Source organism: Typha latifolia, chromosome 4, assembly GCF_019914945.1.
Source record: "Typha latifolia isolate L0001 chromosome 4, TyphaL0001v2, whole genome shotgun sequence".
Taxonomy (NCBI): domain Eukaryota; kingdom Viridiplantae; phylum Streptophyta; class Magnoliopsida; order Poales; family Typhaceae; genus Typha; species Typha latifolia.
In genome coordinates, this window is record NC_133089.1 from 13,693,890 (window position 1) to 13,710,483 (window position 16,594).

Below are 16,594 nucleotides of genomic sequence, written 5' to 3' on the forward strand. Positions count from 1 at the left end.
GTGAATCAGTCAGAGGACAAAAATAATTCTTGAAGAAAAAAAAATGGAACAGCATTCAAGGTAATGCTATATATATATATACATATATATTTGCTTACCTCATTGGTTGGAATTATATGTGTGTAAATTATATTATTAGACTGCCATCAGATTGTTTTTTAAAGAAAAGAAAAGACTTGCTTCTACTCAATCTTGCATCAGCTAAGGTTGCCTCAGTAATATCTTTAGCCTTAACCATTGCAGGGGCATATAATAAGTTATTCTCATGTTGAACTTAAAACATTTCAAATTTTGAATCAAGATGTGCTAGAAATTTAAGCTATTGATTCTTGAACTCCAAGCCAGCTGCCAAGTTTAGAATACCAATAAAACTCAGTGTGATCAAAATGCTTTATAAATTGAACTGTTCAAGCTCAGAAGATGTTTGTGTTTGGCACTCAGTGTGAAAATTGTAAGGTGCTCTGCATTTAGATAAGAGGAATAATACAAATGAGGCCTGCAAAGCACTGAGTAGTGCCATTTAGATAAGTGCCAAGTTGTTATGAGAAAGAGAAATAATTATATAAAGGTAACATATGGTAAAAAGATACAGGCTCATTGGTACTTGATAATATTAGATATGCTTAATGTATATTTATATATATATATATATAATTAAAATCTAGATAAGTGCCAAGTTGTTATGAGAAAGAGAAATAATTGTATAAAGGTAACATATGGTAAAAAGATACAGGCTCATTGATACTTGATAATATTTTTAATTATATATATATATAAATATACTTAGATAATACATTGCATTCTTTATAAATTCACATACTAAACAATTTATTTTTAATTATTCCAACATTGGACCTGCGATCAAGATCTTGAAAATCCTAAAGGATCTAAGTATATTTGCATCATCTTCCCACTAATAAATTCTCCTATTCCTCGTGTTTTCTTTGTTGAGCATAAGAAAAAGGAATCCAAAAAAAAAAAAAAAAAAGAAATCAATAGCATATTCTTTGTCCTTCTCAAGCAAAAATAAGTTTAATCATAGCCAATGTCATAGTAGCCAGATGGATTATAGATATAATGGGTGTTTTCGAGTTCAAATTCAAATTTTAACGGCATCAGGATAACATTAACTTCTCAATTTTTCTGAACAATTAAAAAGATAAAAATTAATAAAAAATATATCTTAACATAAAATTAAAAAAAAAAAAAAAACTTCCAATGGCAGAGGGAAAGCGATGTATCCAAGCATAAATGCTTATTCGCATTATTAATTCTTGGAATAAGGAATTAAACACATCCTAATCCTCCCCACGTGTATAACTCCTTCCCACCCTTCTCTCGCTCTCTTTGCCGAATGCCAAATCTCATCTCCCTCCCTATTCGCACATCCTCTCAATCCCATAGCTCCTGTAACTCCCAATGCTCCTCCGCCGCGGCCACCACTAGGGTTCTCAGCCGCCGTCCGCCGTCCGCGGCCGCCGCCGGAGGGGGCGGCGCAGGGGTGCGGCGACGAGGAGGATGCAGCTGCGGATCTCGCCGAGCATGAGGAGCATCACGATCTCGAGCAGTAATGGCGTGGTGGATTCGATGAAGGTCCGCGTCGCGCCGCTGCGTCACGTGTCGCACCGGAACCTCTTCCACGTCGTCCTCGTGCTTGCGTTTCTCCTTCCCTTCGTCTTTATCCTCACCGCCATCGTCACCCTCGAGGGCGTTAATAACTGCTCTTCCCTCGGTGAGGCTCCGAGACTTGTTCTCATATTCTTCCGATTTCTCTGCCCTAAAGTTCCGATCTTTGGGTGAGAACTTGGTGCGTTTGGATTTGAATTGTTGGGATTTGTTGGTTGGATCTTGTTTCCTTATTTGTTTGTGGTTGGAAATGTTTGGAAATGAGCGTATCATGGGTTCATCCGATTTGGTTTTAAATTCGAACTAGCAAATTTTTTTAGATCTCTGATTAATTTGCATCTCCGAGCCATCTTGTTCTAGTAATCATCAAAACATGTCTCGAGTTCACCGAATTGTTCCACTATGTTGGATATGAATTACAATTTCCTGATTTATTGTTGCATCAATCAAGCAAGAGATTCGTTTTTCTCCCTCCTCAATGTACTCGTTATCTTTATACTAGTTTTTAAATGTTTAAGGTTACATATGGATACAATTTTCTGCTGCTTCTTGGACATTCAACTCATTCGATTAGCTAACGTGGAAGAGAGATTCTCCTTTCATATATTAAGGTTATTTTTAAGATAGCACTTGGATAGATCATAGATTAGACAGTCATGTAACTCAAACGTGGGGCAGGTGTTCAGTTTTTTTCCCAGTGGACCCGAGTAGCTAGATTTACATTGAAATGGAACTTCAAAGTTCTAATGTACATATAAAGGCACACAGTTAAAACTGAAATCCCATATATATAGGAATTATAATGTAATTAACTGCGATGTTAGTCATACGAGTCCAAAATCACTTTGATGGATGTGGTCAGGATATGGGGATTACAATTTTTGGGTTGCCTCTCCAGTTTTTTTTCCCTGTAGACAGGAGTAGCTAGATATCATTTAAATTGAAATGGAACTTCAAAATTCTAATGTACATCTAAAGGCATACAGCTAAACTGAAATCCCATATTAATAGGAAACACTTATAGGATTAACTGCAATGTTGGTCATACGGGTCCAAAATCACTCAAATTGATGGATGTGATCGGGGTATGGAGATTACAATATTTTCGGGTTGGCTTTAGATGAAATTTGTCTTAAACTCTGTTTTCCATGGAGATCCAAATTCTAAACTTATATTGTTGGCACATGAATTTTACCTATTTATTTAGATAGGAGTATGTATGTTATTTGTTGTGCAGAATTCCTTCTTCATCTTGATAGCTTCTGTACAAAGCTGATACCACTTATTTGTTTTTCTACCGAGAACTTTCACCTACCTTTTACTGCTCAAAGTGCACTATTCTCCTTCTACAGTTCTACTCTTTGTTGTTCCAATTTTAATGCACTAGTGCAATGTTGTTTAGTTGTTTATAAAAATCTTCTACCTCTGTACAATTGCATTATGCTGTTGAATGCTGTCCTTTTGGATTGCACCTTTTTGTAACAAAAAAAATCATATGTTTGTCTGCCTCTGTCAGTTGGAATTGCCTTCATATATTAATTTGCTCTGTTTTTTTGTTCTTCAGATTGTCTGGGAAGGCGACTAGGACCAAAGTTCTTGGTTAGTAGGGGTGATTCTTCTAAGGTAGTATCTGCATCTATTAATATTTTCTCAAATTATGATAAAATTAATGTGTTTGATTTTTACCGATGATGGAATAAAAGGTTGATGTTTAATGCTTTCTGTTTGATTTAATTCAAGCAGAGGCTAGTAAAAGATCTATACAAGATACTTAATAAAGTTAGTTCCGAGGAAGTTCCAGTTGGATTGAGGTTGCCAGAGTCATTTAGTGAGTTTCTTTTGGACACAAAACATAATCAATATGATGCCAAGACATTTGCCATCTGGCTTAAGGCCACGGTATGCACATACTTACTCTATATTTATGGTTCTTTGAGCTAAGTATGCTTCAATATATTTATGTACTTATAATTTAACTTATTCTTTTTCTAGTTTATTTATTTTTAGCTTGCAATGAAAGAGCATAGTATATTTGACATTATCAATCTTGCCATATTATTTGGATTGGCATCTCAGCTTTTCAACTCAATAACAAGATATAACAAGATGAGTGAAAGTTACTTAGGCCTTATTTACTTTAAGAATAAAGTTAATTTTAGAATAGATATTCTTCTTTGTTATTATCAAAATGAGGTATTTATTTTAGAGATAACTATTTTTATGTTCACTATTATTTAAGAATAATGGTGTAATAATTACTTTTGATGTGGTATAAAATAAATGAATAGATGAAAAAAAATGTTTTATTTTTATAAAATTATTATGAATATTTTTTTAATTTGATATAAAGTAGGTTGATGAGATAGATATTAAGAGTAAATTAATAATCAAGTTAATATATGATATAAGATGTAATTTTGATAAAATAATGTTTGTATTATAGAATGAGGTTATTTCAGTGTTTACCTGTTATTCTATAATAAAGAGTTATATTTCAGAATAAGAAAAAAGTTATTCCTAAAGTGAACAGAAGCTTAGGTGTCTTGAGTATTAACAACTAAGTTCCATTCTTTAACTGCTTTCCACTTGATCATTGAATTGGTGGTTCAATTCAATTCATAGAAGATAGTTGCATGTTTGCATCCTTACTGAATCTATTGTTGTGGACGTATGTGTCTTGTCATATTGATTTATGCATTTAAATGCAATGTAATGTGATACGGGACAACTTTTGAAGTATACATTGTGCAGTTTGAGGCTTTGAACATTGTGGTGGACACAGTACAATGGGTATTTGCAGCGTTAAAATTTCACACAGTTTGCATAAAGAACAGACACAATTCTCATGTCTCATTTATGTGACATCAACTTCTAATTATATTATTTACAAACTTTATTTGAACAATTATAATATTAGCCTAATGTGCGGGAATGTCAGCACTATTTTGCTTAGCCTTGAATCTATTAATAGACTAGGTAGTCAATTCAGGCTAAGCTAAATTAGGTTAGTGGGCTGATGGGAGTCATCTAGAAAACTCTAGAATTCTTCTCAACTTGTGGATTTCCCAACATAATTTCTTAACTTCTCAACCTTTGGACCTTCCAAATAGTATTAGGATTTCTCATCATAGCTCCTTAACTTCCCAACCTGAGTCCTTAATTTCTCAACCTTTAAACCTCCCAAAAAAATCTTTGGACTTCCCAACATAACTCTTTAACTTCCCCACATTACTCCTTAACTTCCCCACATTACTCCTTAACTTCCCAACCTAACTCCTTAACATCTCAATCTTTGGACCTCCCAAATAAAAGACCTTTGATCTTTCCTCCTCTTTATAAAATATTATGCAGCCCTTAAAAGGGGGATAATCTTTGGGAGGATTATCAAACTCTTCATTATACTCTAGTCCCTCGTGAGTTTCCATCATTTACCTCCTCTTTACAGGTCCTCCATAATCCTTGTGGGTTTCTTGTTGATCTACCTTATCACTCTGCTTCATTTTCATATATAGACTGTTTTCTTGAGAGATTTCCAACAATATAATGAGGACTATTGGTGCCCAGACTTGAAGTCGAAAGCAAGACTTAAGGCTACACAATATCCTTCACATCTGGTGAGATCCAAACCTAGACTTTTCTTTAGCACACTCTTGATTAATCTAAGTCTAGTAGTCGATCCATTATTTACTTTAGCCATATCTTTTTGCTATAAATTTCAGACTTGCTGGTTTGTTAAGTTTATGATGACTGGATTTAATATTACTTATATCTTAGTAAAAGGCTTTATGATCATTTGCTGCTTTTGTTATTTGTATTGCTCATTTAGTCTACATTTGATCACACATTTTGCAATATTTGTTCGCAATTTTGAGTTGCATTAAATTGCTATTTGAGCAAGTTCTATCCTTGGGCTTTACTTGTAGGCATATGTTGTATGCCATAGTTCTTCTTTTGCTTCAAATTGCATAACGATCTTCTGTCCTACATCTAAGTACAATAGTACATGCATATTCATATGTCTAGAACCCATTTCTTTGCTCAAAATCGTTTAATAGGTCTATTAGGACAATTCAGCATCATTTGAGAACATGTTTAGTACAAACTTTAACATGTGGCAAACTACAATGGAGCGGATCAAATTCTACAACATTTGGCAGAAATCTAAGGGTAACCATCACCACAAAACCGTCCTAGGGCTCGTAGACTGGAAAGAGTACTTAATCCAAATGAAGATACCTGTAGTGAACTAGAGGATGTCCCTATGGATAAGAGACATGAATGAGACTATGAATAGAATCCTAGGCCTACAGATAGGTAGGATCATGACATGAAATTGACATTGGAGAGTTTGAGGGTAAACTTTTACCTGATGAATTCCTTGACTGGGTTGATAAAATTGACCAAATTTTGAATAGAAACAAATTTCAGATGATAAAAGAGTAAAATTTGTGAGCTTAAAATTGAAAGGTCATGTTCTTGTGTGGAGGAAACAAGTTCAAAATTCAAATAGATAGGGTTAGAAAGGGCAAAGAGAATATAAATTCTTGGCCTAGGATGAAAGGAAAACTCCGAGGAAAGTTTCTTCCTGGAGATTACAAGGAAATCCTATTTCAAAAAATCCACCATCTGTGTCAAGGGTCTAGAACTGCCCAGAAGTATATTGAAGAGTCTTGTACTCTTCTTGCACGAAATAATCTTCAAGAAGATGAAGAGCAAAGGGCCACTCGCTATGTTGTTGGACTTCATCAATCAATCCAAGATGAGTTGACCATGTGTGACTCATTGCATCTAGACACAGCTTATAGCAAAGCCCTCAAAGCTGAGGCAAAACTTAGATGTCTAGGAGTGTGCTTTGAACAGGATAAGAGTTCCATGAGTTTTGCTGGAAGAACTCAAGTTGTTGAGTGAGTATCACATCAAACCAACGTCATTTTGCCTCCTAAATAGAATTCTGATACAAATACTAAAAAAAAAAGGTGTTTAAGGACCTTCCCTGTCTTTCATTTGTTTTAAATATAGAAGGCCTAGAAACTGATCTTTAGATTGTCCTTTGAGAAAATTTACACCTCAAGCAGACTAAATTGAACAAGATGAAAATGAAGATGAATGAGAAGGAGAGGAGAGTGAATATGAGGATGATAAGGAACTAATATGCTCATAGAAGATGATGTTGGGATGTAGAAAACCATTTCTACTTATGCATCGGATCATGTTAACCCTGAAAGCTAAGTCTGAGCACTCGTGGCTTAGGTGTAGTCTTTTCCACACCACATGCATCTCAAAAGGGAAAATATGTTCCATCATCATTGATAGCAGAAGAAATGGTCAACAAGCTTAAATGAAAAACTGAGAAAGTGAACAATCCCTATAAATGACATGGTTTAATAATATGGATGAGATCCCAGTGACTGGTCGATGTCTAGTGAAATTCTCTATTAAAAAGTCACATAGAGATGAAATTTGTTATGATGTTGTCCCTATAGAGGTGTGTCATATCCTATTGGGATGCCCATGATAATATAATAGAAAGACTTTTCATAATGGTGAAATGAGTACTTATATTTTCACTAAGGACAATGTGAGAATCATTGTGCATCTTTAAGGAAATGCACCTAATTCTTGAAAACCAGAGTCGAATCTGATAGAATTTTGAAGTGATGGTTCTTGAGAAATTTTTTCCAAGAACACATGATAGTCACCCATAGCTTTTTCTCTTGTAAGCAAAGAGATTCATGAAGACACTACTATTCCTAAGGAAGTTCAAGCTTGTTTGTCAGAGTTTTCGGACATTACTATAGTACACCTAATGAACTCCTCAATGACCTCCCGCCACTACTAACACCATATCGATTTGATACCTGGAGTGAGTTTGTCAATTTGCCTCATTATCAGATGAGTCCATTTGAGCATGAAGAACTACACTGATAGGTTACTGGTATGTTGCAAAGGGGGTATATTAGGGAAAGCCTAAGTCCAGCTGCGGTACCTGCTCTCTTGACACCAAAGAAGACGGATCTTAGAGAATGTGCATTGATAGTCATTTTATTATTAAGATTACTATCAAGTATAAGTTTTCTATACCTTAGCTTGATGACATGTTACATATGTTGAGTGGCGTGAAAATCTTTTCCAAAATAGATCTCAATGGCAGATGTTATCAATAAGAGCCGAAGATAAGTGAAAAACAGCTTTCAAGACTAGGGGAAGGATTATAGGAAGGGCTTGTTATGCCCTTTGGCCTGTCAAATGCCCCTAGGACCTTTATGCGTATAATGAACCTAATCCTCCGACCTTTCATTGGAAAGTTTGTTTTCATTGGAAAGTTTGTTGTTGTATATTTTGATGACATCTTGATCTACAATATACTTTTCTAACTTAAGAGTCGTATCTTCCTTGATACATTATGTCAGCAGAAGGTATCAAAGTCAATCCTACTAAAGTGGAAGCTATCAAAACAGGACCAACTCCGAAAACAATCATTGATGTTCGAAGTTTTCACAGATTAGCTTCCTTCTATTGACGATTAACTTGTACTTTTAGCTCTCCATTATGTTACTGATTATTTGAAAGTCAGTACATTCTATTGGACTTCTGAGGCCAACAAAAGCTTTCACTATTGAAAGCTAAAACTACAAGTTCCCCTGTCTTAGCATTTCTTAGCTTTTAGAAGTTTTTTGAAGTTGATTTTGATTAGGTATAGGTGTAGTCCGTAGTCAGGAAGGACGACCTGTAGCGTTCTTTAGTGAGAAATTTGATGAGGGCTGGAAAAGGTATTTAACTTATGACCTTAAATTTTTGTCATTGTTCAAGCCTTGAGGCATTCGCGACATCACTTGATTCAACGAGAGTTTGTATTAAATTATGATGATAAAACCTTGTGCTATTTAAACTCACATAGAGACCTCAATAAGCGACACACAAAATGGACAACTTTCTTGCAAGAATATAATTTTCACCTGAGACACAAAGTCAGCATCAATGAAGTTGTAGATGCTTTGGATCAACAATCCCATTTGTTATTCACAATGTCAATTCAAATTGGGTTTTGAAATTGTTAGTGGTCAATATAAGGATGATCCATATTTTATACTTATTTTAGAGTTATGTCAAACTAATGAGGTAGATCTAACTACTGAATTCATCGTCCATGAGGGTAGTTGCTTAGAGGCATATGATTATGTATTTTTGTTAGATCACTGAGAGAGAGTTTGATTCATGAGTTGCACATTGGAGGTTTAGGAGGCCACTTTGCCTGAAGCAAGACATTCGCTATTGTTCAAGTGAGATACTTTTGTTTTAAAACGTGTAAAGATGTGGAACAATTTGTAAAAACATGTCTCACTTGCCAAATTTTCAAAGAACACAAGCAAAACATTGGTTTTACACTCCATTGTCTGCTCCTACAACCCCTTGGAAAGGCATCATGATGGATTTTGGACTTGGATTACCCGAACTATTTGTAATGTTTTGTGTTTATGGTTGTGAATTGATTCACAAAAATATCTCGTTTCATTGCAAGCCAAAATACATTGTATGCATCTCATATAGCAAATTTATTTTTTAAGGAAGTACTTCATTTGCAGAACATTTCGAAAGCATGCACATCAGGTAGGATACTAAATTTCTGAGTCATTTTTGGAGGATATTGTGGTCGAAATTAATTGTAATTCAACAGTGCATGCCATCCTCAAACAGACAATCATACAAAAGTAGCTAATTGATCATTGGATTATCTATTAAGATGTCTAGTAGGAGAAAAATTGTCGCAGTGGGAATCTTGCCACAAGCTGAATTTGCCTATTAACATATCCACTAAAAAATCTCCTTTTGAAACACTATTTGGCCATCCAATCCCATATTTCCTTGACAGACTACTTATCACCTATGATGGAAGGATTAATATTGATGCTGAAGCTTATGCACAATGAATTCACAAAGTGCACCAAAAAGTTCTTGAAAAATTGTAGGTTTCTAGTGGCAAATATAAGGAACCAGCGGATAAGCATCGCTGAAGGAAAGACATTGTCATTTGAGATCTATTCATGGTTTACTTCAAGAAGGAAAGATTTCCTGCGGGAACATATACTAAACCGAGTCATAAGAAATTGGACCCTACTATATTTCGGAGAAATATGGAACTAATATTAATCTCATAGAACTCCCACCGAACATACCAACTTTACCTGTTTTCAATGTTGCTGGCCTGTTTGAATACCATGGAGATCTACCACCATAGACGGTTACTAGTTTACATCATTCTAATACAAGGAAAATGAATACTTGTGACCAGCTAGAAGACATTCTCGATGTATGAGAAACAAAAAAACGACGAGGAACACAGACAATTTTTTATTAAATGGAAAGGATGACCTATATTTGATGCAAGTTGGGTGGATGAAGCTGAGATGAAGAAGCTAAATACAGATCTATATCATCAATACACTGAAGCCATCTTGTCGAAGTCAAGATTTTCTCCACCCTAAGGGAGTTGATGTGACATCAACTTCCAATTAGATTAATTGCTTGCTTTATTTGAACAATTACAATAGAGGATGTCCGCTAATTCAGCTTGGCCTTGAATTTGTTAGTAGACTAGATAGTCAATTTGGGCTGGGCTAGGTTAGGTTAGTGGGCTGCCTCAACCTTTTGAGAATTCTCTAGAAAATTCAACCTTTGGACTTCTCAAAAATAATGCCTTAACCTCTCAACCTTTGGACTTCCAAATAAAACTTTGAATTTCCCAACATAATTTTTTAATTTCTCAATTTAGGCCTCGTTTGGTTCGTACATAAAGTTTTTTAGATATAACTTTATGCACACCTCTTAAATATAAATTAGGTATATTTATAACTTTATTCACATAGTGTTATTTGGTTGTAAATTGTAATGATTACTTTAAATAAGTTTATACAAGAATTTATGTTTGGTTACTAACTATGAATATGTATGTTAATTGTACTTAAAATCTTGCTTAGAAAACATGCATAACTTTATCACATCTTCTATTTGTTATACATAACTTATCACGTGACTAATTTTATATAAGATTTGACTAAAATATATATAAATGAGTGTTTGATGGTAAAATGTATTTAAGATAGTCTTAATTCATGAATAAGTATCCCCCACTTAAGTCCTTAACTTTTCAATATTTTGGACTTCCCCAAAAACACTTTTGGACTTCTCAACATAACTCCTTAACGTCTTAACCTTTGGACCTCCTAAAAAAGATATTTGGTCTCCCCTCCTCTTTATAGACCTCATGCAACCCTTAGTGGGCCTCTCACAGCTCTTGTGAGTTTCCACTCTTTCCTCCTCTTTACAAACCTCCCATAATCTTTGCGGGTTTCTTGTTCATCACTCTGCTTATTTCCATGTATTTGTTGTTATCTTGAGGGATTTCCAGCAATATAATGAGGACTATTGGTTGGTGCCCGGAGTTAAAGTCGGAGGCAAGGTTTAAGGCTATACACTATCCTTCACATCGGGTGAGATCCAAACCTAGACTTATCTTAGCATCTTTAGCCTGCTTTTCGTTATAAATGGATTTGCTGGTTTGTTAAGTTTAAGCTAACTAGATTTTAATCTTGCTTATATCTTAATAGAAGACTGTGATTGTTTACCGCTTTTTTATCTGTATTGTTGAATACTTGAATTCATTTAATCTACATTTGATCACAAGTTCTCCAATATTTGTTCGTAATTTTGAATTGCATTACTTATGATGTTAGTTGTAGAATTGTTCACAGATAAAATATTGTACATGACTCTGCTGTTTGTAGGGTTTATGAGTGTTCACCAATGCCAAATCGCTTAGGATAGAGCCTAAGTGATATCTGCTTGAGTTTCTTATTGTAGTCCTAGAGAGTGGAGGCAGGGCTGTCCAAATAATTAAGCCAACTTGAGCTCAGCTCAATAAGGCTCGAAATTAGTTCCAAGCGGAACTTGAGCACATGCAGGTTAGAGCAGGCTTGGCTCGATAAGGTGCAATATATATATTTATAGTATATAAATAATAAATAATTTTTAATTTGGTTATATGTTTGATTTGAGTTTTATAAAGTGTAAACTAGCCCAAGATTCAATTCAAGCTTGATTTAATATGGATTCAAGCTTGATTCGAGTTTAAGTTGTGCTTTATCAAATGACTTGAAATAGAAAGCTCGGCTTGAGCTCAAAATAAGCTCGAATTGAATCTAATAAATTCCAGTTTGATTCTTTAGGCTAGACTCAAAACTAATTTTTAGCCAAGCTTGTACCGAGCTCGGCTCGATTACACCCCTACCTGGAGGATTCGATATTTCAATTCCAGGTTTAAGATTTTCTCCAAAATATTGGTGCACAGCTGAACAATTTCTAAACAGGTCTGCTCCACATGACTGCTAGGTTATAGTTTGAAGTATTGGTCTTTTCATCTTAACTCTTTTCTTCTTAGGTGCGGTTATAGTGCTATAAAGACCGGTTCCCACCAATTCATGTACTTAAATTATTTTATCATGAGGTAGAATGCTCCTTGAATTTGTTTGCCACCTAGCACTATTTATTTGATAGTTGTTATGCTCTTAAATATTAGTCTGTTGAATTGCATCTCAATTGGTTTTTAAGGAATCCTACATAGACCTCTTTCCATAACTCCCTACTTCTTTCTCTGCAGATGGAAAATATGGACAGGGAGGTAAAGAGATCTAGGCTGGCAGAACAATTATATAAGCATTATGCTGCAAGTTCCATACCAAAAGGCATCCATTGTCTGTCTTTACGCCTTACCGATCAATATTCCTCCAATGCTCATGCAAGAAAGCAATTGCCACCTCCTGAACTGCTTCCGTTGCTCTCTGATAACTCCTACAAACATTTTATTTTAGCCAGTGATAACATCCTTGCAGCTTCTGTTGTGGTTAATTCAGCAGTGAGTTCTTCGTTGGAACCTGAGAAAATTGTTTTTCATATCATCACTGACAAGAAGACTTATCCGGGGATGCATTCATGGTTTGCACTGAATTCTGTTTCCCCGGCAATTGTTGAAGTGAAAGGTGTTCATCAGTTTGACTGGTTGACAAGAGAAAATGTACCTGTTCTGGAAGCTGTCGAAAACCACCATGGTGTCAGAAACCACTACCATGGAGATCACATCACAGGGTCTAATGTCACTGACAATCCAAAAGTTTTTGCTTCAAAACTTCAGGCTAGGAGTCCTAAATACATATCTCTACTGAACCATCTCCGTATATATCTTCCAGAGGTGAGTAGGTTTAGTGGTTTAAATTGCTATATTCTTTTCCTTTGGACTTCATGTGCTGCTGTTGAATCTCTACTTGTTATAAGTAGAATATTGGCTATTCCTGAATGCATGAATAGGACACCATGGCTGATCATGATGAACCATGATATTTGCTGAAAAAGATGTTTTGTTGTTGGTAGTGATATTGAGTGGAAGCTGAAATAATCAAAACACATGCAATTGGATCACTATTTGAGATTCCTCATGAAGGGATAAAAGAGGAAGGAGATTTGATTCGGCATTTGCTTCTGAATAAAAAATTGAAACTGTAGAAAACAAGAAACGCTTGGTTTACATTAGCTAGATTTGAAGATAGCGATAAAGATAAGAGGCTGTCCTCTTCAAAGATATTGTTCTATGTTTTGTTTATTTTATTCCTTCCATATTTGTGTAAGTAGGTGATGCTAGACTTTTGAGTCCTAGGAAGACATCAAAATCTTGGTGTCCCAGAGTTCATACAATATTGCATAGAGAACAATTGCTCCTTTATTATATAAAGAAGTGCTTTTGCTGATTCTTTGATGCAGCTCTTCTCAAACCTTAACAAGGTGGTCTTTCTCGACGATGATGTTGTTATTCAGCGTGATTTGTCACCTCTATGGGAAATTGATCTTGGAGGAAAGGTTAACGGGGCTGTAGAAACTTGTAAAGGTGAAGATAACTGGGTTATGTCTAAGCGCTTCAGGACATATTTCAACTTCTCTCATCCATTGATAGCAAAAAATCTTGATCCGTATGAATGTGCATGGGCATATGGGATGAATATCTTTGATTTGAGTGCATGGAGGAAGACAAATATAAGAGAAACATATCATTACTGGCTAAAGGAGGTAATTTCTGAATATGTTTGCCAACTAATTGCATAATAAACTAATTTATACTTTTACTTTCTAGAGTGCTGCTATTCTTTCACTCCCTTTTCTTCAGTCAATGAGATTTCTGCTTCAAGAATGGTTTGCACATATTTTACATCCTTTTGTTGTTGGACAGATGGTGTCAGTGGTGTTATGGTTAAGTTTTCAAGTGTGCACCCTAGTGGTGTATGTACAAGTTGCCAGAAGACCTCTTCTGTAGTAGAGTTAAGGTTGCGTACATCTTGGCCTAATATATGAGGGTTGATTGCTTTTTTGTAAGAAAAATGCATAAGGATTGATTTAGTAATAGTCAAAAGAAGGGATTGAACCAATTAAGTATGGGTATGGTGCTGAATAAAATTTACCTGATATATTATTATTTAAAAATAGTTATTCTTCTATTAGATCAGGTAGGTTTCCTTCTGTCTGAACTGGTGCTCTTTGAAGAATCACCAGATCTTGAGCTCTTACTATCTATTCTGATAATTTTATGATTATCTTCTATGTGTTTACTTTTATCGATTGCAGCAGTCCTTTAAAAAGCTAGTCTTGGATATTTTTGTAGGTTTTTAAATTTTGGAATTTTCCCTGTGGCATTCATCGCAAGCTAACTAATATTTTAATTGAGGTCGGTGATGCTTTGTTGCCTTACATCCTCCTAATTGGTGCACCATTCAATTACATTCCACACTTATTTGTACATAGAATCAGCTGCCCTAATTAATGTGATGTATTTGGATTGATATGTTATATTTATTTTCTCGTTGCAGAATCTAAAATCTAATCTGACGCTTTGGAAGTTTGGAACCTTACCACCAGCACTGATAGCATTCAGGGGCCACGTACACGCCATCGACCCATCTTGGCACATGCTTGGATTGGGATACCAAGAGAAGACTGACCTTGACAAGGTTAGGAAGGCTGCTGTAATCCACTACAATGGCCAGTGCAAACCATGGTTAGAAATTGGTTATAAGCGCCTTCAATCATTTTGGGCAAAGCATGTAAACTACTCCAATGATTTTGTAAGGAACTGTCATATGCTAGACCCGCAGTAAGAGATGAAAAAGATTCAGGAAACTATAGAAAGGACAACATTGCTGAAGCTATTTACTTCTGCAGCTAGAGAAAGATCACAGCAAGATGCCAACACTCCTTTCCCATGAACAAAGCAGTTTTTATCAAAATGTGCCTTTCATTTCTTTCCGTATAATTAACAGTATTGCTGGTGGTCTGGGAGTTTCTTTTCGAATCTATCATATTGATCCATATTCTTCTTTATTACTTCTGAAATATTTCTGCCAAGGAGCACACTATCTTCTTTAATTTGCAAGAGCAGCTACGATAGAAGTTTACACATTATTCTACTTGATTCAGCGGCAGGATGCTTTCATCAGTCATACAGAAGCCAGAAAGTGATGTTCATACAGAAGCCAGAAAGTGATGTTTCTTCTTACATCAGCACATGCCGATAATTTTTTCAGCCTTCATTCTTGTTCCTTTCCTACGTATTGTGGTCTTCAAAATTTTGTTTCATTTTAGTTTTCCATATTTGTATTCCTCGGTTCAAAATTATTTTGGGATCCCACTGGATTGTAATATTTATGGGATATTTGTTACAATTCATGAACTATTGGAAATGTGCAGATAATTCTTTCTTCTATTGGTGTTCTATAAAGATGTATTATCTTATGTGTGCATTATGAACTTCCATAGCATGTATCAATGTGGTAATTTTGCAGGCTATCTATCCAAATTCTGAATGAAGTTGTTGCACAGTTCATCTGAAGAATTAATTTCTTTCATGGAGGATTGGAGAACTTTAATTTGACAATTAAGCTTGAGGTTGAGAGAGAGAGAGAGAGAGAGAGAGAGAGAGAGAGAGAGAGAGAGAACTTTATCGTGTCTCAATTAAAATATCTTTGTGCTCAGTACGGTAAGGTTGTAATCAGGTTATAAAATTAAGACGTTATACATCTGTCATGCTACTATGGCAATCTATTCAATATGACATATTAAGCAATGCTGATGATATGAAGAGACTAAATATTAGTTGGGATTCCACTGATGGAAAGAGATGCATGCAAGGAGATTAAATGTATTAATCCTTATTGTAACATTTTTTTTCTTCTTTCAACTCTGTACCTGCAATTATTGATTTTTCTTATGTAGTGCATTAGATCTATTGCTAGTTGTAGATGCATGCAAGGTGAGCTTTCTCCAGATATGGTTTATGATCTAAGAATATTATGTGGATTAGATAATAAGACACTATTCTGACCTGGCTTGATCTGGTTCTTATTTGTGTTTTAGCAAATGAATTGAAAAGAAATGATTGACTTGGGTATAGTATCATAGTTAACATGTTTTTATATATATATAGATTATATGACTGTAGACTAATTATAAGCAAATTATCTTCAATATATAAGTTGAACAACTCAGTAAATTCTCTTATGAAATGAGTCACAACTAACTCAAAATTATTTGAGTGTAGTTACGGTTAATGTGGGATGTGAACACATGATCTTTCTGATGATATTGTACAATCTTAATCTCTCTTAATCTCTTATGATAGTTGTTGGGCCGTATCTATTTTAATAGGTTACATTAGATAGTTTGCAAATATTCACCATGAGGAATTCCTTATTTGATTATTCACAATAAGTATATCATATGAAACATATGACCGTCGAATGCACAACAAATGCATCACATAGTGCAAACCGCTAAGATCCTAAGATAGATAGGTCGAGTCGAGCGATCGAGTTTAAGCTGAATCAAGATTGAATTAAATCTTTGCTAATCTAGAGTTTGTAAAATCAAATTAAAT

At 35.0% G+C, this 16,594-nt stretch overlaps 1 protein-coding gene across 2 annotated transcripts; it reads left to right on the top strand.

Annotated features, from left to right (window-relative positions):
• Positions 1-1,341: 1,341 nt before the first annotated feature.
• On the top strand, positions 1,342-15,424 carry LOC140787211 (probable galacturonosyltransferase 14). 2 transcript variants are annotated; one of them, XM_073136013.1, is made up of 7 exons: positions 1,343-1,732; positions 3,191-3,249; positions 3,370-3,525; positions 11,033-11,114; positions 12,281-12,868; positions 13,435-13,737; positions 14,532-15,424. In XM_073136013.1, exons 3-7 carry the CDS (start codon positions 3,488-3,490, stop codon positions 14,817-14,819), a joined length of 1,299 nt encoding a protein of 432 aa, XP_072992114.1. In that variant the 5' UTR covers positions 1,343-1,732; positions 3,191-3,249; positions 3,370-3,487; the 3' UTR covers positions 14,820-15,424. The 2 variants fall into 2 exon arrangements, with proteins under 2 accessions (XP_072992113.1, XP_072992114.1); XM_073136012.1 differs by lacking the exon at positions 11,033-11,114 and having other exon boundaries at positions 1,342-1,732.
• The last annotated feature ends 1,170 nt before the right edge of the window (positions 15,425-16,594 follow it).